Below are 22,276 nucleotides of genomic sequence, written 5' to 3' on the forward strand. Positions count from 1 at the left end.
TGATTGGCTGCTGGCCCGCGAGCTCTGATTGGCGGACGGCCCAGTCACAAGGATGCACAGTAAGGGGTAGGAGAGATGCGCGATGCGCACTTTCCTCCCCTCAGAAGGAGAAGGGATTCAGGGAACCGGCAGCAGGGGGGACTGGGATGGACGGTGGGCAGCAGGAGCCGCACTTTACAAGGGGGAGAGCCGCATGAGGCTCAAGAGCCACGGGTTGGCCACCACTGCTCTAGATCATGGGTCCTCAAACTGCGGCCCTCCAGATGTAGTGAAACGACAAATCCCAGCATGCCTTGCTACAGTTTTGTTATAAGGGAGTGTTAAAACTGTGGCAAGGCATGCTGGGATTTGTCGTTTCACAACATCTGGAGGGCCGCAGTTTGAGGACCCATGCTCTAGATCATTCTTCCCTACGGTTGGGCCTTAATTAATGCTTAGAATATTTTCCCTCATTAACTTTAAAAGATCTACTGAAGATGTTAAAATATTCTATAATAACTTTCAGAACGGCTAAGTTTGCTGAAACGCACCTAAATATTTTTCACAAATCGATGGGATTCCATATGGGTATTCTCGATACTCCGACATGCCCAAAATGTAAATCTCCTCTAGCAGACTTATACCATTGTCTATGGTCTTGTCCCGTAATTAAAGTTCTGGATGCAAGTTAGACTTTTTCAACTAAATATTTAGTTAATTACACTTCATATACTCCTGATTGTGCTATTTTTGGCCTCCTACCTGAAGGAACTAGAGTTCCTAGAGCAGTTAAAAAATTGTTATTGGCTATTTCATCTGCCACTCGTAAAACCGTATTGCAGGTGTGGATTTAAGAAGCCCATCAAATGCTAAAAGTTTTTAGAGAGAATTTGTTTTTTATTTTTCATATGGACTCTTCAAAAAGAGACTCTGATATTTGGGGCAGATATATTGACATTTTACCACTATCTACTAAACAAACTATATTTCACTGTTTTCAAAAAACTCTTTGGTATGAGGAGCAAATTTTGCTTAATGATCCTCCAATTTCTTTTGAATAATACTATAAATAAAATAATAAAATTTGCACAATGTTTGAATACTTTTTGTATTGTGTTTATTGACTTGATAATTTAAACATGTCTGCTTTTTTCTGCAACATATACTATATACTGTATGTATCATCTGGACATGTTTTGAAGCTTTGACGAAATAAAGCATTTAAAAAAAAAAAGGTACAATGAAATGTGCTGCACAATAGATTCATTTTAAAAGGTGTATTATTGTATAAGGGTCATTATATGTCAAATGGACCAGGGGTTACCATCTGACTAATGACAATTTTGATTAAAAAAAATAAAAATAAATTAAAGTCATGGCAACCTTCATGTCAAATGTTAACAAAATTGGAGATGGTTGCGTAACACACCCACAATTATGGCTATATATACATACACACACAACTTGTTCTTATATAGCACATCATGCAATGGCCACTAAGAGTGGTTACTAAACATAGGGGGTTATTCTGATTCACTCGGAAAGGCACAATCACTCTCTAATGGACAAAACCCATGTGCACTGCAGGTGGGGCTGATGTAACATGTACAAAGAGAGTTAGATTTGGGTGGGGGGCGTACTTCAAAATTATATCTATATTGCAGTGTAAAAATAAAGCAGCCAGTATTTACCCTGCACAGAAACAATACAACACCCAAATCTAAAACTCTGCACATGTTATATGAGCCCCACCTGCAGTGCATATGGTTTTGTCCATTCGAGAGTGATTGTGTCTTTTCGAGTGAATCAGAATAACCCCCTTAATTTTGTATAGAAAGTAAAACTCTTATAAATGCTGGCTATATAATAAACAAAACAAAAGCTATGGGTGAGAAAGCAACAATCATTTACACTGCAAAATCAAACTGGTTTTGCAGTGTAAATGATTGCCGCTTTAAAAAAACTGGAGCTTTCTTACCAAATCTCTCACATTCTGAATCTCTTATCCTATTACATTTCACCCTATGTTTTCCCACTAGACAGGCTCACTGCTACACTCAGATGAATCAAGCTTACATTCCTGACTCAGCACTACACATGATAAAATTGCCTAATAATATAAAATACCTGATTCTGTTTGTTGGACATGGGATTCGCTCAATCACTTGGCTAAGAATACCTCCTGGTGTGCATGGTGCTTCCATAGACTCTACAACAAAAACAAACAGATATCAAAATGAAACAACTGAACCATTTCCTTGTGAAGATAGGCTGAATCACATTATAAAAAAGTCGCTGTTTACAGATTCCAAGGGAAGATCAATGATACCTCATACACAAGTAATCATGTGCCAAACCATAACTTGGCTAACATAAATAATATCAAGACATCAATCAAAGATAACAAACACTGTTGTGCAAATCAAAAATGTATGTTCAATCCTTTTTAAATAACCCATCATTACATTGCACAAAAAATATTTCTTCAGGTATTGTCTAGGTCAGTGATGGCTAACCCTCACACTCCAGCTGTTGAACTACACATCCTAGCATGCCCTGCATCAGTTTCAGCATGGCCGAATAGCAACACTGTAGCATGGCATGCTGGGATGTGTAGTTCAACAACATCTGGAGTGTCAAGGTTAGTCATCACTGGTCTAGGTCAGTGATGGAGAACCTTGGCACTCCAGCTGTTGTTGAACTTCAACATCCCAGCATGCCCTACAACAGCTTTGCTATTTGGCCATGCTAAAAATGATGCAGGGCATGCTGGGATGTATAGTTCAACAACAGCTGGGGTGCCAAGATTCTCAATCACTGGTCTAGGTAAATGCAAGAACTGGTCAAGTTGTAATCTATATACATATAAAAGAAAGGAGTCCGCCCACTACACAAAGTGGGTCAGTGAAGCAAGATATGGCAAAGTTGCATAACATGAGGGGAATAGAGGACATGGGGTTTAAGAACAAAAAAACATAATTGTGGAATCTGGAAAAAAAATACTGTGGGTGTAAGACACCAGTACCACCCCTGTGGGCCAAAAAAGGAGTCCAGCCACTACACAAAGTGGGTCAGGGCAGTAACATATCCAGCATAACTCTGCATCAATTTACACCAAACTTGGTACAGATATGATTTACAATCTGGACAAAAATACTGTGGGGGTAAGACTCCTAGCACCCCGGGGACCCATAAAGGGGTCCGCCCACTACACAAAGTGGGCCACGAAAGCAAGATATGGCAAAGTTGCATAACATAAGGCAGGCATGGCCAAACTATGGCCCTCCAGCTATTGTGAAACTACAATTCCCATTATGCCTTGCCACAGTTTTGCTATTAGGAAATGCTAAAACTATGGCAAGGCATGCTGGGATGTATAGATTCACAACAGCTGGAGGGACACAGTTTGGACATACCTGACATAAGTGGAATAAAGGACATGGGGTTTAAGAAAAAAGAAAACTGTGCTCAGATCCGGGAGCCCACTACAGCCAGGTGTATGCCGGTCAAACCATCGGCATGGAGACCAGTCAAGCTTAAAACAAAAGGATAAAGTTCAAGTAATTGCACAACCAAACCCGGGCAACAACAGGGATCTCAGGCTAAATCCTTTTCACTTTTTTTAGGTAAAGTACCTCAAGTGGCCATTAGAGGCCACTCAACGCACCGATTACGCCTTAACGGAAAGTGAAAACAAAATTATAGGTTTCAAACTTCCTGGATATGGACAGAGGGAGCTGTGAAGACACACAGATATTGGAGGTAGGAGCAGATAGGGACTAAGCAATCATTTAGATGGGCTTTTAACTAGTATGTCTATAATAATCATCATCCTTCACAAGCTGATAAATCTGGTTACTAAAAGCACTGGATACATTACCGGTTTTGTTTTCTTTTGAGGCTTCACTTATGTCAGTGTGACCTTTCTCGCTGAAGGAATATTTATTACTTGGGCAACCAGGCACAAAATCCTACAAATTTTAATAAAAAAAAAAAAAAGTAAAAAAAAAGTAGGATATTCATTTTCACAATCACCAAATAGTTTCCACAAATGATCAGAAGCAATAGAACTTACAAATAGGTCATGCTACATCACTACTGCAGTGGTTGAACAGTCCTTAATGGTGTACCAGGTCTCAGAAGAAAAATGTGCCTTTGTCATAATGCAACGCAACTAGTACACAACAGGGGATTGTGCTAAATTGATATATGACACTTGTATACTGTATGTGTGTGTGTGACTGAGTGTCAATCTGTATACAAAGTGTCACAGTGCTTTTTTCGAAGCCAAGTTCTGTTGTTTTCTGTATACGGACACAGGGCCTTATTCTAGTTCACTCTGACAAAATCCTTCTTAGATGGACAAAACCATGTGCTCTGCAGGTGGGGCAGATGTAACTTGTTCAGAGAGAATTAGATTTGGGTGGGGTTTTACTTCAATGTGAGATCTATATTGCAGTGTAAAAATAAAGCAGCCAGTATTTACCCTGCACAGAAACAAAATAACTCACCCAAATCTAATTCTCTCTGCACATTTTACAGCTGCCCCCCTGCAGTGCACATGGTTTTGTCCATCTAAGAAGGATTTTGTCAGAAAGAGTGAACTAGAATAAGGCCCACATTAACACAGATACATAAGTGTCATATCACATTAACCAGCACTGTCTCCAAGTATGTCCAAGTTGCATCGCATTGCGACAGATGCATTTTTGGCAAAAAAAGAGATTTGCACAGGATCTGGTGGCTCACTCAATCCAGACATATTATTTATGCAAATACACCTTGCTCAACATTTCAGAAACACAAGCGTAAAAAGGTGCTCATCACTTATCTGATTTGGGCCGATTTCACCTGATCAGGACGGATTGGGACGAGAAATCGGGCCAAATCAGATGTGTTTGGCATCCTATCTGGCCAGATGCACGGTCCCATCCGCATCGTGTCGGACCCTACAGAATGAACCTGCTGCAGGTTCAATCTATTGGATCGAAAACATCAGTGGCACATTGTGGGTGCTTGTAGCACCCACGATGTGTTGGGTCCAATCAGAAGGAGTGCCAGCGGTGAAACACTGCTGGCACACGCCTATGTTCAGGGGTAGACAGCAGCGGGGGTCCACAATGCGCTGAGCGACCAGGGGGGTGTGGGGGTCCACGAAGCGCTGAGCAGACCTGCTGTCAGCGGCGGCAGATTTTTTTTTTATTATAATTATTATTCAAAAGACAAGCCGGCCGTTGATTGGCTGAGAGTGCTCTCGCTCTCAGCCAATCAACGGCCGGACTGTCTTTTGAAAAAAAAAAAAAAAATTCTGTCACCGCTGGCCGCAGAGCGTTTCCCAGACACTGCGGACTGCCTGTGATGCTGCATGGTCACCCACAACCCCTAGGCGCTCAGTGCAAGTCGGCACCGCTGCTGCTCAGGGTTTTTTTTTTTGTTTTTTTAACTCTCCTGCCCCCTCAGCGCCACAGGAGTTTACATGGGATAAACCGCGAGTCACAGTTCAGGTTATAATTTTAACAATGAATGTAATTACAGCACATTGTTATGAAGTGAGTGCAGTAAAACTATGGATATAAAACGCCTACCAAGACTGGGCTTTCTACTTGTGACGGCAGATGTTGTACAAGGAGGCCAAAACGTGCTCGGTCCAGATCATCTTCTGTTCCCAAACTTTCTGGCTGAGAGTCTTCTACTATGAGACATGGAGTATTCTGCTGGGAAAAATCTGGGTCCAGCTGACTCTTCGAGGGGTCCATTTGCTTCCCTAAAGCGAGCACACCATAAACCTCAAGTTAGTCTAGCTGATCGGCACTACTCTTATTGTGCACAAATAGAAATACATTTCACATTACCAGAAGTTATTGGTCGTTAGAGCAATTAAGGATTGCTGTTCTGCAACCATGAATCCTTCATATTGTATTTTTTCTTTTCAACCAATATATCCCAGGCATTTTGTGTTTGTTTGAGCTACTAAACTGTAAGCTCCTCAGATCAGGGCCCTCTTCTCTTCACATTTCACTCACAGCTCTCCCCTACTCAAACACTCAGTGACCATCGTCGTATACATACTCATCTCCATCTTTGGCCCTTAGTAGTACGTTGATCAAGTCCTCAATACTGTACTTACATCTAAGCTGTAAAGTGTATTGAATTGTAGTGTTTTTACCTGTACTCTATTTTTGTTATTTATTTACTGTAATGCTAAGTTTTGTCTCCCTGTACTGTTCCTGTGTATGGCGCTGCAAAACACTTGTGGCACCTTAGAAATAAAATTATAATAATAACTTTATACTGTTGTCACAGATACAAAAGAGAAATATTGCAAATCATTAGAATGTAGGTTTATCAGGTCCGAGCAAAGATGTTCTATTTTTATGTTCGGTTTGTAACTTTCCACTATGACGCCTGGCAGAGTTTGTGGAGTGAAGAGAACTTGTGCTCTCAGAATTTTGAAACTCAGGTTCTTAGAAGATGGCAGGATCAAGTTGGGAGCATAGCTATAGTCTACACACTGTGTGATCCCAAAAGCATACGTTAGGATACATGCTCACAGATTCCTGAATGTTAATTAAGCAATGGGTAATATTGTACCATTACCTCTGGTGAATTCATATTGTGCTGGTTGCTTTCAAAACAGTAGGTAGGACTCAGTTCCTTGGGATACTCAGAGAAGGAAAAAAAACCTGGTGTCCACTGTTATATATAGTGAATTGGATAAAATCAATCTGGTTAACAAGACTTTATTCCATTACTATTAATCTGGCAGACATTAAGATTATAAATCAATGTCCATGGTGAATTGAAAACTAAAGGTGCCCATATACAGTACTGCGATTTTGTCAAATGATTTTACCGCATCGGGCCGATAGATTGGATGAAAAGTGGCAAATCTCATGTGTTTTACCTCTGGATCCGATGAGTAGTCCTGTGCGCATCAAAGCCAGAGATTGTATGGATAGATTTATCAGATTCACAGCCATTGCTGGGATCACATGCAAATAGACGACATACAATATATTGCATGTGATCCAGAGATTGGGGAGATGCCAGGTCACTTGCCAGGGTATCGCATTAGAAATGGGGAGTATGATCTTGAAGTAATTATTTATTTATTAACAGTTTCTTAGATAGCGCACACATATTCCGCAGCGCTTTAAAGAGAATATGTGAACACTCACATCAGTTCCTGCCCCAGTGGAGCTTACACTCTATATTCCCTACCACATGTACACGCACACACAGTTAAATTTGTTGGGAGTCAATTAACCTAACAGTATATTTTTAAATTGTGGGAGGAAACCGGAGTACCCAGGGGAACCCACGCACGTATGGGGAGAATATACAAACTCCGCACAGTTAGAGCCATGGTGGGAATCAAACCCGGGTGCCAGACGGGATCCCGACTGTTAAAACACAGACGGCCGGGTTCCCGACGGACGTCTGCTATTTTCCCTCGTGGGTGTCCACAACCCCCATAGAGGGAGAATAGAATAGGTGACGAGCATGGCTCGCCACCGTGCCCACAAGGGGCTTTGTTGCGCTGGCCACGCTGTCTGAGACCAGGCAGTCAGGCTCCCGACGCCGGGATAATGACTGTCGGTGAATCATACCACACCCATCAAACCCATGACCTCAGTGCTGTGAGGCAGTAATGCTAACCATTACATCATCCATATGCAGCTGCTGGTAACAATGCAATATTACCTCTTTTAGACATACTACCCGGGAATTACCTGGTATTTTGACAGCTGGGTCATTTTTCCAGGTGCAGCCTGCACCCTTTCACACGGGATGCAGTCAACATCCCGACAAGGACAAAATCCCAACATATAGAATGTACAGATGAAACTGTCAACATGACTTTGGATCGACAGGTCGACATGGGTTTTTTCACAGTTTTTTGACCCGAGATGTGCCGACAGGCAATATTTTATGCCCTGCCATCCACTAGGGTGTGGTGGGAGAATAAAATAGTGTGCCCGAAGCATCGTGAGCGAAACGAGGGGCTGCAGTTCACCTACAACTGTGTCTGTGTCGACATTCGGTTTAAAAAACAGTGAAAAAACCCATGTCGACCTCGCGACCTATCAACCCATAGTCATGTTGACAGTTTCACCTTCACATTCTATATGTCGGGATTTTGACCCTGTCGGGATTTCATACCGAATCCTTTCACACTAATGCTGTGTACACACGGGTACAATCAGCATGAGATTGTAACTATATAGTCAAAATTGCATCCGGATCGCATGCAGATCGCACAGGTTTTTTACCTTGCGATACCGATGCGCGCTCCCATGACAGCACAAATCGAAACCCAGATAGACAGGGCAGCAATGACTATATAGTGCAAATCGAATGTAGATAGCATGAATTGTATGTAAATAGTACAGAGTTAGCAAAGATTGCATAGCACTCGAATCTTAAGCCAAATAGCAAGGGAATCTCACCATGTGTACACACCATTACAGCAGCAAATTACCAGGCAAAGCAGTTCTACCTGGTAATTTGCTGAAAACCCCAGGTTTTTCTTAAGTCCGAAAGGGCCAACCCAGGTCGAAAATCCTGGGTCCTCAACCCAGGTAAAAAGAATGGTCGGAGACCTGGGTTTTAACACCCGGGTTGACCCTAACAGACATACCAAAATCTTGGAATTTTGAAGTATGTCAGAAAGGGGTATGACATTTAAGAATCAGTGAGTGTATATCATATTCAGAGTATGTTTTTGGAACTCACACAGAGTACACAATATTTGTTTTCCTATTACTTTGTAAAATAACCCAAACACCTGGAGCAGCACTTGCAAATCTTCCATTTCAAGCTGCAGAGTTGTGTGGCAACATAGAAATAAACAAAGATCATGAGATGATAAATATTTATATTCTACCTTAGCATAATTAGAACTGTACATGAAACTATGTACTGGAAGAGTATTCGGTACTTGTGTATTATCATGGCGCCCATCGCATTGCATACCATAAGGCTTAATATGGTATGCAATGAGATGAGATGTGCTGCGATGGGACCCGATCTTATACAATTTAAAATTGTATACCATTGTATATGGCATACAATGAGATGAGATTTTAAATTGTATAAGCACACTAATGGTTGCTTTCAATGTTAATTGGCCCCATATAAGATTTTTAATTGTATAAGCACCCTAATGGGTGCTTACAATGTTAAATGCACCCGCACGCCACCCCCACTATCAACGCCAACCCGAAGCGTGGCGAGCCGCGGCGGTACCCGTCCTCCGACCTTTTCATACCCCCACTATCCATGCCAGCGTGGAGTTGAAATTATAGTGTGGCGAGCGCAGCGCGCCCCGCGAGGGGACGCGTAATACATGTAAAGTAAAACGCGGCCGTTCGCCACGCTTCGGGCTCGGTGGCTCGCTCGGCACACTACATGAAATAAACTCCGCGCTGACATGGATAGTGGGGGTATGAAAAGGTCGGGGGGCCAATTAACATTGAAAGCAACCATTAGTGTGCTTATACAATTTAAAATCTCATCTCATGCCATATACAATGGTATACAATTTTAAATTGTATAAGATGGAAATCGTGGGCGCCGTGCTAATACACAAGTACCAAGTATTCACATATTTCTAAAGCTACATTATAATTAATCAATAACCCCTAATACCAATACTATGCTAAACATTATCTATAGTGTGTAGGTTCCCACACACTAGAACGATTTTTTTGCCGATTTCCGATAAAATCGGCCAATATCGGTCCGATACACATGGATCTTTTGGAAAATATTCTGATCTTATATGCTGCACAAAAGATCAGAAGATTTAACAAAAAGAGCCATAGGAACGCACATGGGATCTTAAGAAAAATCTTTGGTAAAGATGTGCGCTTGCCTGAAATCTTTTGTCCAGGACAGACAAAAGATTTGAATTTATGCGCACATCTTAAGATCACAGATCTTTCTAGTGTGTGGGCACCTTAAGTCTGAAATATACAGTATTGTTCTTGTGAGTGACGGAGCTGCGAAGAGGACCTAAAAGAATCATGAGATGGCAAATTGTAAAGGGCCCTACACACAGAGCGATATTTAGCCACTTTGAGCGATTTTACATAATTTTACAAAATCACTCAGAAAGTGGCTGACTATCGCTGTGTGTGTGGTCCACACAGCGATATGTATGCGCAGTCCCGCGATACATAACAGCCCTGGGCACACACATCTCTGCTAATGTGTGGTGGCCTTCTGAGCGATTGATGCCGCCTTGTATACCCCGGCACATACCCGCTCTCTGGGTGACGGTTGGCTTCTGCCTGCACCAGGAGTAGCTGAAGCTGCCTTGTATACCCAGCACTGTGCGGCTTCTGTAAGCCGCAGCCTACACCGGGAGACGCAGGCTGCGAAGAAGGAGACAGGACCCAGCCGCCTGTCCAGCCATCAACTACCGCCAGCCCAGCTATCATTCTGCCACCTGCTAGGGCCGCGGTCCGGCCATCATCAACCTGCCGCCCGCCTGGCCGTGGCCCGGCCATCGCCGTTTCACCTGCCCCCACCCTGCCTTCTGCACACAAGCCCAGCCATCACCCTGTTGTACAGGTTAGGTGATTTGTATTTTAATATCACAGGAGAACCATTGTACCACACATAGGTGCAGGGGTGATGGATTAAAGGAGAGAAGTGGTGATGGGGGCACGGAAGGGTGTAGGGGGGATGGAGAGGTGTAGCCGTGATGGGGAGAGGGAGAAGTGCAGCAGTGAGGAAGGGACCGAGAGGTGAAGGGGGACAGAAAGGGTGACGGGGGAAGCAGATATGTGAGGATGGAGAGGATAAAAGGGGGAAGGAGGGGTGCAGGGATGGGGACGGAGATGTGCAGCAGTGACGGAGGGTGGAGAGGGTAATGAGGGGACGGAGAAGTGCAGCGGTGGGGACGGAGAGGTGTCAGTGGGGATGAGGGGATGAAGAGGTGCAGCAGTGACAGAAGGATGGAGAGGTGCCGGGGGAGATGGAGAAGTGTAGGGGTAAGGACAAAGAGATGCAAGGGTGGGGGGTGGGGTGGGAGGTGTAGAGGTGATGGGGGATGGACAATCAATACATCAGCAACAAGACGCGTCACTCCATAACGGCTGTTTTTCACTAATATGTAACAGGACAGCAATAAACTCAGTCAAGTTCAGAACATGGGGGTCGCCAGACACACTATGGGGCCCATTTATCATTCAACTGCCATTCTTAGCCCATTGTAGCCTCAGCTGGAGGCATCACTGCATGCGCAGACCCCCTGGAGCCCGACTCAGCACATCGCTGGGACAGGCGCCTTTAGGAGCATGCGGGGATAATACATTATAATGCAATCCTGATCAGTATTATTCCACCCAGATCACAAGATGCGATCCTTCATAAATGGGCCTCTATAATTTATTAATTAATATACCATATAACATTATTTTTGTGATGAACTGCAGTTTTTTACATCACTTTCTGTGTGACAGATTTGAAATCTCCCATTATGAATCTCTGACACAAATCTCTCTGTATGTGGCTAATTATCTGAGAGAGCGAAATCTCCCATTGAGAATCTCCCGTTATGTATCTCTGGCACAAATCTCTGCGTATGTAGGGCCCTTAATATAACTGTGCATTCCTTGCGTACTAAAGTTGCCCAAACAATGCGAAATTATCGGACCAATCAATTGCAGTGTATGGCTGTGATTGAGCAGCAATTACCGGGCTGTTGGGCAAAAGAAATCTTCCAGCATGTCTGAAATGCGGTAATTGCAGCTTGGATGTGACCCTACCATCAGGCAGCCTAATTATCTGACAGTGTGCAGCAATGTGAAATAATTGGTCTGTTTGATGGCAAGTTTGATCTCCTAGTTTTGGCCATAAGACCACCATGTCTAAACCAGACTGTTTTGTTGCAATTGTTTTGCTTGCATTACAAAGACCTATGCGGGCATCATATACCTCCTGTACGTAGCCACTGTGCTAGAATTGCATGATTTCCTTTCAGTGTATACACATATGGAGTCAGTTGCATGCTTCCTTTAAGCAATAGCTAAACATCTGAATTTATCAAAATACTACATCAAGTTAATGTGAGCAAATTTAAAACAAGTAAATATAATGGGCGTTAGGTCGACATGGGTTTTTTTTTACCTGAATGTCCACACAGGTTAAAGTGCACCACTACACACTCAGCACACTATTTTATTCTCCCACCACACCCTAGTGGATGGTAGGGCATGAAATCCCAAATGTTGGCTCAAAAACAGTGAAAAACCACATGTCGACCTTTTTAATGTGGACCTAACCCATGTCGACCTAATGACCCGGTCGACCTAGAATCATATTGACCTAATGACTGCCTAACAACTTGCTGGTGACCCAATGACCATATCCCCATGTGACGCTATTGCTTAAGGCAGGGGTTCCCAAACTTTTTGAATAATGGCACCCTAAAGTATCAGAATATTTTTCACGGCACCACTAGGCCAAAAGTTGGTTACTAATTCAGGGGAAAATATTAAATAAGTTGTGATTTAAATATTTTCCTTAGGTCTAGTTATGTTGTGAGAAACATGAGTCACTTCTGTTTACCTACATATTCTTAATTGGAAGCCACAAGCACTGATTCTGCCTATTTCATTGGCCATACATAATTTGAATTGGTTCTGGACCACCAACCTGAGGCACCCCTGCAAGTGCTCCAAGGCACCCCAGGGAGCCTAGGCGCACAGTTTGGGAACCACTGGCTTAAGGTCCTTATTGAGGCCACATTTATATACAGATCTCTTGCTGCCCTGTACTAACAACCTGTCTGTTTATTGCCTACACCCCTGCTGCTGCCACCTCCAAAATATATCCTGTAGCCTAGCACTAACAGCCTCTCTATGCATTGTCTGTACCCCTAACTGCTACCATCCCCTATAGATCTCCAGCTGTAGGGCACTAACAGCTTCTCTTTGCACTACCTTTACCCCTAACTCCCCAGGGCACTAGCAGTGGCAGCATCCCTGTACATTACCTGTACTCCTGACCCTTGCCACCCCTTCTTGGGTATCCTGCTGCCCAGCACATGGTGCCTGCCACCCCTACAGAACATCTGCTGCCAGGCACTAACACCCTCTATGCATTGCCTGCACCCATGGGGCCTGCGACCCATATATATCTCCTGCTGCCAGGTACTGACACCCCTTTATGCATTGCCTGCACCACTGGTGCCTGCCACCCCCTATAGATCTGCTTCTGCCGGGCACTAACACCACTCTTTTCATTGCCTGCACCCATGTTGCCTGCCACCCCCTGTAGATCTCCTGCTGCCTGGCACTAACACCCTGCACCCATTGCCTGCACCCAGGGTGCCCACCGCCCCTACAGATCTGCTGCTATGGGGCGCTGACCCCCCCCCATGCATTGCCTGTACCCATGGTGCCTGCCATCCCCTGTAGGTCTCTGCTGTTTGGTACTAACACCTCTCTATGCATTGCCTGTACCCATAGTGCCCCCCTATAGATCTCCTGCTGCCAAGCACTAACACCCCTCTATGCATTGCCTGCACCCATGGTGCCCACCACCCCCTATAGATCTCCTGATGCCAGGCACTAACACCCCTCTATGCGTTGCCTGCACCCATGGTGCCTGCCACCCCCTATAGATCTCCTGATGCCAGGCACTAACACCCCTCTATGCATTGCCTGCACCCATGGAGCCTGCCACCCCCTGTAGATCTCCTGCTGACGGGCACAAACACCTCCTTAAGCACTGTCTGCACCCACGGTACCTACCACCCCCTTTGTTCTGCATTATGCACATATGCCGGTGACATCATACAGTGCACAGCTCTCACCGACTCACAGTTGCAGCATCCCCGGCAGTGCCGTGCAGCGCCGTAGCCCTGATAGGACGTACAGTAGGTATGTATGTAGCTGTGCCCTACAGCAGCGAGGGGCAGGCAGCAGCTCTACGTCCACCAACACACGCTGCCTGCGGCCCGGGAAGCACCACACCACGTCATCAAGCCGCCTCCTACTGGCCAGAGACTCAGACAGCGATACTGAGCACACAACCTGATTGGCTACACTGGGAGGAAATCCCGCCCTCCTCCAAAAGCTCTGCCTCATCATGGTTACTGTTGCTAAGGGGCACGGCAGCCAGCGCCGCTCTGAGTGGCCGCCCACCTTCACTGATATCTGAGGCGGAGACCTGGGGGCTGTGACCTGTTGTATGGCGCATGTCTCTGCACACCCCTTGCCCAGCACCCGGCTCTCTGTCTCTGAGCTGCTGTACAATCACGTAAATGCAGGGGGCTTATCACCAGGTCCCGCAATACTTCATTGTAATAGTAGAACTCTGGTGCAGGGTTAGTTTGAACTTATAATAATTATTAACATTAACAGTTATACTGTGCCCATGTATTATGCAGCAATTTGTCTTTAACGTCAGTCCCTGCTTCAGTGACGTTTACAATATTCCATATTTATAATCGTACACATTTTTTTAACCCTTTCAGGTCCAACGTTTAGTCAGGCTCAACAGCCCTAGCGCTAGTACCATATCTACCACTTAAAGTAGCAGACCACTTTAAAACACACACAATTTTTTTTTTTAAGTGTTTGTGTTATGGCCCCCATAGGTGATAGATATATTGGGGCAATGTCCTGATTCCCTGACCTGGCCGTTGAACATATTTCAAAATCCCAATCCTGACCGAAAGTGGATAGGATTGTCAAAATATGTATTTGTAACATGTTTAATTTTTTAATTTACCTGACGGATTGCCGATCATCACCAGAAGCAGATCAGTGGATCAGATAAGTGGTGGCAGCAGATTGGGAATCTGGGCTGTCCAGTGGCACAAGTAGAAATAATTTCTTAGTGGTACTATAAGTGTGCGCGATAGGCGCACGTGCCAAAAGTGGGCGTAGCCATGTGTTATGAGGGGGGTGGTCATAGGAAACTAAACGAGTGGTTACATGACAATAGGGAGGAAAAATAATTTGTTAAAATAGTTCAGGAAATTACAAAGCACTTCCCTGCTAAACCAAAGCACATGCACACCATGAAGCTGGGTCTTGTTATAGTGGTATAAATCTCCCTGCTCCACCATTGAGCAGATTATTCATAAACACAACTAAAATGACCTGAAGCTGTGATCATAGTGTTGGTTTATACTTAGTCCAGGTCCCAGGGAACATATAATTTCCCTGCTGTAATAGAAATACAAGCCCAATCAGTAGACAAACATGATAGTTTAGCCTGCGCAGTGCACAATTAAATCAGAATATAGACATTAGATTCCCCAGGGTTTAGCAGTACTCAAATGTCTACATTTAACCACATTATTGTGAGCTATGTTGTAATGATTGGCTGCCTTCACTTCACACCTGCTCTTGCTAGGTGCTGATCACTAGTGACGTGACATGGTGTTTTATACCCAAAAGCACAGTCCCTAGCTTTTTTCCACTGTTACTGGAAGAACACACAATGAAACAGATACCTCAAAGATGCCACCTGGTGAATTATGTTCTAGAGACACATAGGGGGTATTCATTTCTCTGACATTTTTTTCAACAGACAAAAAAACATCACTTTTCGTAAATTTTAGCTTGAATTTACATTTGACCTATTCAATTAAAGCAGCGATTTTTTGACTATCAAAAAAATCTAGCACGGTGTGAAAACTAGCGGCTCGCCGTATTACTTGCCGATCCATATCTTTTTCTCAAAACTGCAGCCATTTTTAACTGTTTTTTAGTCATGTTTCTCCAATGCAGTATCGAAAAAAAGTGAAACCAACTGAATAGTCGAAACATGACTAAAAAGTTTCCGAAAATGGATGCAATTGAATAGGAAAGTCCGTTTTTTTCCGGCTAGCAGAAAAAATTTACTTGATTGAATACTATATAGTTGGGGTTATTACATAGTTTCCCAATATTCTAGGTGAACTATTTGCCAACATAACATGTTCACTGAAAATTGTATTAAATTTGTTGTATTTTAGCTGCACATCTTGACAAATGGATAGCATAGGTTGTGCAAGAGATCTGTCAAACACAGGCTTCCCTTTTTTATATGCAAATACCTCAGAACAGAATTATAGCTATATGCCCATAACACTCCCACAACATGCCCACGACAGTCCCACAAGGCAAAACAGTTATGGGCCATTGCTGCCCAGTTCCCATCACAAAACAGCTATTTCACACAAAGGACCAGATTCTCTAAGCTTCAAAAGTGATAACATGGACAGTGATAAACAGCCAGCCAATCAGCTTCTGCCTGACATTTTTCAATCGCAGTCTGTGACATGGCAGGTAGGAGCTGATTGGCTGGCTGCTTATCACTCTCCATTTTATCACTTTTGAAGCTTAGAGAATCTGGCCCATAGGGTGAGATTTAATAGGATTTGGTAAGAAATCTCCAGGGTTTTTTTAAAGCAGCAATCATTTACACTGCTAAACCAGTTTGATTTTGCAGTGTAAATGATTGCCGCTTTAAAAAAAAACTGGAGATTTCTCACCAAGGCCCTTATTCTGGTTGGTGCGGCCAGAGCCGCACACGGTGCTCTGGCCGCACAAACCAATCCCCGCCCACGAGACGGATCGCCACGGCCGTCCGTACACGGACGGCTGGCGATCCGCATAAAAATGGTGGGGCGTACGCCTCCACCATGGTGGGAGCTGCCCCCTGCATTCGATGGTCGTCGACCATCGAAGGCAGGGCCGCACGCCACAGCAGCTCCCGCAAGCTGAGACCACACGGACAATCGTCCGTGTGTTAGCTTGTAGGGGGGCTGAGAGCTGACATCCGGCGACGTCAGCTTTCCGCCCCCATCAGTGGCGTCATACCCTCATTAGCATGCATACGCCCCGCGTTTGCATGGGAACGCCCATGAAACGCGGGGCGTATACATAGGGAAATGAGGGTATGAAGCCCCTCACGCCCCTATACGCCCCCTTTGCGGCGGACGAAATACGTCTGCGGCGAATGGGGCTGCACATGCGCAGATTGACCTCTGCGCATGTGCAGACTAAAAACATCGGCGGTACGGCCGCACGCGGGCCGTACCGCACGATGCAGAATAAGGGCCCAAATCTCTCACTTTCTGAATCTCTCATCCTATTAAATTGGCATCTATACATGTGCTATATAGTTAAAATTCACTATTTGAATATTTGAAAGGAGATGCATTCGACTTGGAATCAGCCCCACAATATTAAAAAAATACTCTCTTGTTCCTTTTTCCCAAAAAAATGTAACAGTGTAATGTGGGCTAGGTAAAACGAGGTAGATTGCTAGACTAATGAGGGAGAGAGGTAGATTGCTGCTATTTCATTGAGTCTCCTGCAAAATGCAGGAGGGTAGGCAACTGTGACTAAAATACACCATAGTTGCCTACCCTCCTGCATTCTGCAGGAGACTTCCTGAAATAGCAGCAATCTTCCTCTCTCCCTCATTAGTTTAGCAAACTCCCTCATTTCACCTAGCCCACATTACACTGAAACATTTTTGGGATAAAAGGAATGAGAGATAGATACATTTACATTGAATCATCAGCACCATTTCCCAGCACTTTACCAAGTATAGTAGCTCTTAATAACTGCTTTGGGGCTCATCTACATTTTAGTCATTTTAAAAGATTCCTCTGAGATGTAGCAGTACACACACACGCTTTTAGGTGCCACGTTAACAATCTCTTTTCACAATCACATATATGGAACTAGACATGCCCTTTGGGAGGAGCATTACACTCCCCCCCCCCCCCCCCCTTCCCCTTTAATGGGGCGCTGTGCAAAATTCTACTACCAACTATAATCTCCCTGATACTAGTTTTCAAAAGCAGGCAAGTATGAAATACACCCAGTTCAGCCTAACTTGGGCCCCACTGGGTGATATTACCCTCTTTGCTCTACCATTTCTATCTATGTTCTGACAACCCCACATAGGAATTGGAGCTTCTCCCTCCACCCTCATCCCTCACCCCAAGGCTGTGTCTTTTTCTCTTTTTTTGTTTGTTTCTCTTCTCTCTCTTTTTTTCTTGGTTTCTATACATTTATTGCTTTTTAATAGTATGCATCTCGTGTCCATTGTTTGCCATAACATGCTCTGTACTATTTGTTTATGTATTTCTATGACAATAATAAAAAATCATTTTGCACTAAAACACTTAAAACCAAAAAAATACTCCTGTGCTGGGCCTATACTGGTATACAGTACCTATATAAATTATGCCTTGTTTTATTTTTGTCTGCATTCTCAGAAAATACTATAGTTTAGCACCTTCTAGCACGTTAACTTGAATTTTTCAAAAATGGGCAATAAAATTTCAAGAGATTGAATTAAAGCATATATGGAAAACTTAAGTATACCCTCAACAGTTTTCCATAAAAAACAGAATAGGGGGCAAGGAAACAGGTAGAGGGGGTATGGCTACCATTGCCCAGTGAAAGCAGCACCAGTCCAGCATTGATGAACCCGGGTGTGGGGAGTGTGATCAAATGCACGACCCCCGACACAGGTAGCGGATAATCGCTGGGCACATATGCAACTCTCTCCCTCGCCTCTTCACAGCTCCACCTTCAGTTCCATGCCACGGCCTGCGTCCAGCAAAAGTAACCGTGCATGTGCTGTCAGGGCGCTGTATACCACAAGACAACCTCTGAGTGCGCAGGCAGGTCCGCAGTGCAGCCGCGTGCCGTTATGGTGCAATACACTCTGGTTTGGACCGGCAATGCACCTCTGGGAATGGGTGGTGGGACATGCCAGGGCTGGATTTTCTTGGTGGGTGAAGGGGGACTAAGGACTCACAGAGTTGCCGCCTGTAACTGCTATGGAACGAAGGATGAGCCGTCTGATGCATCAAAACCCAATACAATCGGTACAGTAGATTTTAGCCGGTACTGTACCGGTTAAATCAGTACAGTTGGAGGGTATGCTTAAACTTATAGAAACATCACGAAAGTACTTTGTGTTTCTTGCATTAGACTATTTTTCCAAAACAGTGAAAAGCATTATTGGTATTGGGAAGCAGGGTGCAGGTGAATAATAATCACATCATTGGCCACCTGCACCATATCCTGCACTGCCTAACCTTAACCTTGCTACAGTGCCTTGCTACGGCGCAGAGTGCCTAGGGCGCAGGTAACAGTGCCTCAGCAGAAAATATTGACTGTCTCCCAGTCCCTAAGGGGCCCCTTGGCTTCAGTATATTCAGCCAGAGGGGGAACTAACATTGGTGCAGCCGGTTCAGTGCACTGGGGGCCCCAGAGGACTAAGGGGCCCATTGCTGCCCGTCACCCTCTTCCTGTCACTCACTGTTTTTACCTGTCACCCATTGCCATGTTGCATATTATGAACTTGGGTTATATTTTTGCACCTGGGCTCACCACCCACATATTCCGCCACTGTATTCAGCCTTATAGCTAGTACAGCTCTGGCTACAAAGACACTTTTGACCATGTGCAGGATGCAGTTTGGCTGCAGATTGATTGGAAAGGGAGATGATAGCGACAGGGACGGCCGTGTCAATCACCTCCGTCTGCAGTAACATAATTATTCTATCACTGCTGCTGCTTCACTGTAAGCAGCAGACAGCACCTCCAACCAGAGGTGACTAGTCTGATAGGGAGAGGTAGAGAGTTCCAGTGGTAGGCAACTGCAAAGGCAAAATTCTGGAGACAGGAGTGTAAGCAGGTAATCAGCTGGGACGAAAGGTGGTGGTTGTTGGCTAAGATAAGAGGACAGGGTATAGTGTGGAGGGAGATGAGGTTATAGATGTAAGAGGAAGAGGATTGAGATAAGACTTTACAGATCACTGTGAGGAATTTAAAATGGGTCCTGAAGAGGAAGGGGAGCCAGTATAGGTCCTGGTGGAGAGAGGAAGCAGAACAGTTGGAGAGATAGATGAGCCGGGTAGGAGCATTGAGGATGGATTAGAGTGGGGTGTGAGTGACTGAGCATATTGTTTAATGCATATTAAATTAATTAATAAATCTTCCGTAGTTTTACTATGCAATAAAAAAAGTGCTATGTATTGTCTGTGTAGAGTCTCACACCAAGGGGGTGATTCAGTAAGCAGAGAACATCACTGCTTAATGAGCGCTTAAACGCCACCCGCAGGGTAAGCGAAAGCACGCCCCCCTCCAGCGCTGAGCGAATGCCCACAGCAGCATGCAAATGGATGTGTTCTCCGACACATTCATCACATGCGGCCGTAAGTGCTGACTTTTTTGCAGGCTCGCAGATAAAAGTCAGTCTGAGCTGACCTTTATCTGACCCAGAGATGGCCGAGCAAGGGCTGGGCGCTGATGTCCTGTGATGTCAGCCCATGCCAGAAAAAAAAAGTGGGAGTGACAGGGAAAAGGCAGGGGTGCCCAAGCATTTTAGGGGAGGGTGTGTGACATAAGCATCACACCAGATATGCTAGTGTGCACTGCTACTAGTAATAGTAAGTATTTCATTAACTATACAGAAAGATCTAAATGCTAAATATTGATATTATTTTGATTATTTTAGACTAGTTACATGTGTATTATTATATTTTAAAAGATGATGAAACCTTTATAAGGAAACATGTCAGGCCGTAAGTTTAATGTGCGCTGGTCCCTCTGAGAGACTGAGCTTTCTGCAAATCTAAATAATTGCAAAAGGCCTTTTATTGCCTGCCATTAGATCACATCTCATACCACCATTACAGCAAAGCTATCCTGTCACTAGCTATGAAAATAAATAGGGAGGGCAACCAAAACTACTTTCCAGAAGACAGAATAGAATGTATTAGAAGATTGCAGTAATTCACTAAAAATCTACTTTCTAAAAATAGGTTTGGCAATACCATCAGTGGTGTAACTAGATACATGAGGGCCCCATATGAAAAGTTTGTAAGGGCCCCTATTTATCACCTAATGCTGAAAAATGTTTACATCACATGATACTTTGACAGGCAAAGATGGGCCCCTCTCAGCTCTGGGCCCCATAGCAGCTGCACCCCCTGCACCTATGCTGGTTACGCCCCTGAATACCATACCTCCCAACTTTGAGGATGGAAGAGGAGGGATGCTGGTGCGTGCCAGAGGGCCCTGGTTTCACCGCTGTGGGAGCATGAATAGATGCTGTGCACATGTCCACAGCTGTAAATTCTTGGGTGATAGAGGGGGGACTCTTAACTGCCCCCCCCCCCCCTTAACGGAGCACAGCCGGCCCCGCGTGGGGCGTGGGAACGTCCCAAAAAAGCAGGACGTTCCTGTGGAAAGCGGGACAGTTGGGAGGTATGCAATACTGAAGTAGGCGGCTATCTAATATATGACAAGCCCTGGCTAAAACTATATATACTGTCATAGTTACCTATTTGTTACCACAGTACCAGCACTACTACTCTGTCACTCACTTTGGGCCTGATTCAGACCTGTCCTCTAAACTGTGTATACTTGCAGCCTACCCGAATGCTCATCACCCCCCCCCCCCCAACCCCACCCCACATCCACTCCCATGCTAGTCCACTTGCTAGCATGGGAGTGGGTGTGTTTGCATACACATCCACTCACATGCGGCTAAACGGAAGAGAAACCATTCGGTGGTCGCTCACCATCGAATGATTTCTCTTCTGTTCGCTAATAAAAGTCAGTCAGACTGACATCTATTTTGGCCAGAGATGGCTGAATTCTGGTCGGGCGCTGACATCATGTGCAGTCAGCCGCCCACACTAAGCAGGCAATGACCGACCTGGGTTCGCAGTGGTATGCAGAGTGTTTTCATGGGTGCACCCACCATTTTTGTGGGCAGGCCAATGAAACGGTGGGCATACCCCTGCACCCACCCCACGCCCTGCCCTACCTTCCTGGAGCGAATGGCCCGCCAAAGCCGTTCTCTACCGGGGTTTGCGCATATGCAAACGTCGAACATCGTGGACAGAGCCAAGTTTGGACACTAACAAACATGAACTTGTATGCAAAATGTGACCAAAGTCTATTGTGTTAAACAGTGAAAGTGCAATGTTGTGAGCACTAGTGTGTACAGATGTTACACAGTATAATGCCCTTTATATAAGATGGGAAGCGGCTGGCTCCTTCTACACAAAGGGCAGATAGTTATTTACCTGCCTGAGAATAACCGGATATGATCAGCAGAGCAGTCACTGTCCATTCTGTGTTTACAGGTTTAGTGTTCAGCATAACCCATGATCCTATCAACAACGTGTGTGGATTAGCACACAGGCAGGGCCGGACTGGCCATCTGACACTTCTGGCAAATGCCAGAAGGGCCGATGGCCTTGTGGGCCGGTTTTCTGAATACTGAGCGCAGCGCGGTAATTAGTGTA

The 22,276-nt window shown here is 44.7% G+C and overlaps 1 protein-coding gene across 3 annotated transcripts in view; it reads right to left on the minus strand.

Moving 5' to 3' along the window:
- TP53BP1 (tumor protein p53 binding protein 1) overlaps window positions 1–22,276 on the minus strand; it is a 94,255-nt gene that overhangs the window by 61,828 nt on the left and 10,151 nt on the right. The window contains exons 1-4 of one of the 3 annotated variants that reach the window (XM_083184074.1): window positions 13,816–13,974; window positions 5,565–5,743; window positions 3,860–3,950; window positions 2,107–2,188 (exon numbers count right to left, since the gene is read on the minus strand). In XM_083184074.1, coding sequence (XP_083040200.1) covers window positions 2,107–2,188; window positions 3,860–3,950; window positions 5,565–5,735 — 344 coding nt within the window. In that variant the 5' untranslated portion in view covers window positions 5,736–5,743; window positions 13,816–13,974. Of the gene's footprint in view, window positions 1–2,106; window positions 2,189–3,859; window positions 3,951–5,564; window positions 5,744–13,807; window positions 13,975–22,276 lie in introns of those variants that run through there. The other 2 variants (XM_083184073.1, XM_083184072.1) reach the window with 2 other exon arrangements.

The sequence above is a fragment of the Crinia signifera genome, chromosome 4, assembly GCF_055691185.1.
Source record: "Crinia signifera chromosome 4, ASM5569118v1, whole genome shotgun sequence".
In the NCBI taxonomy this organism is placed as follows: domain Eukaryota; kingdom Metazoa; phylum Chordata; class Amphibia; order Anura; family Myobatrachidae; genus Crinia; species Crinia signifera.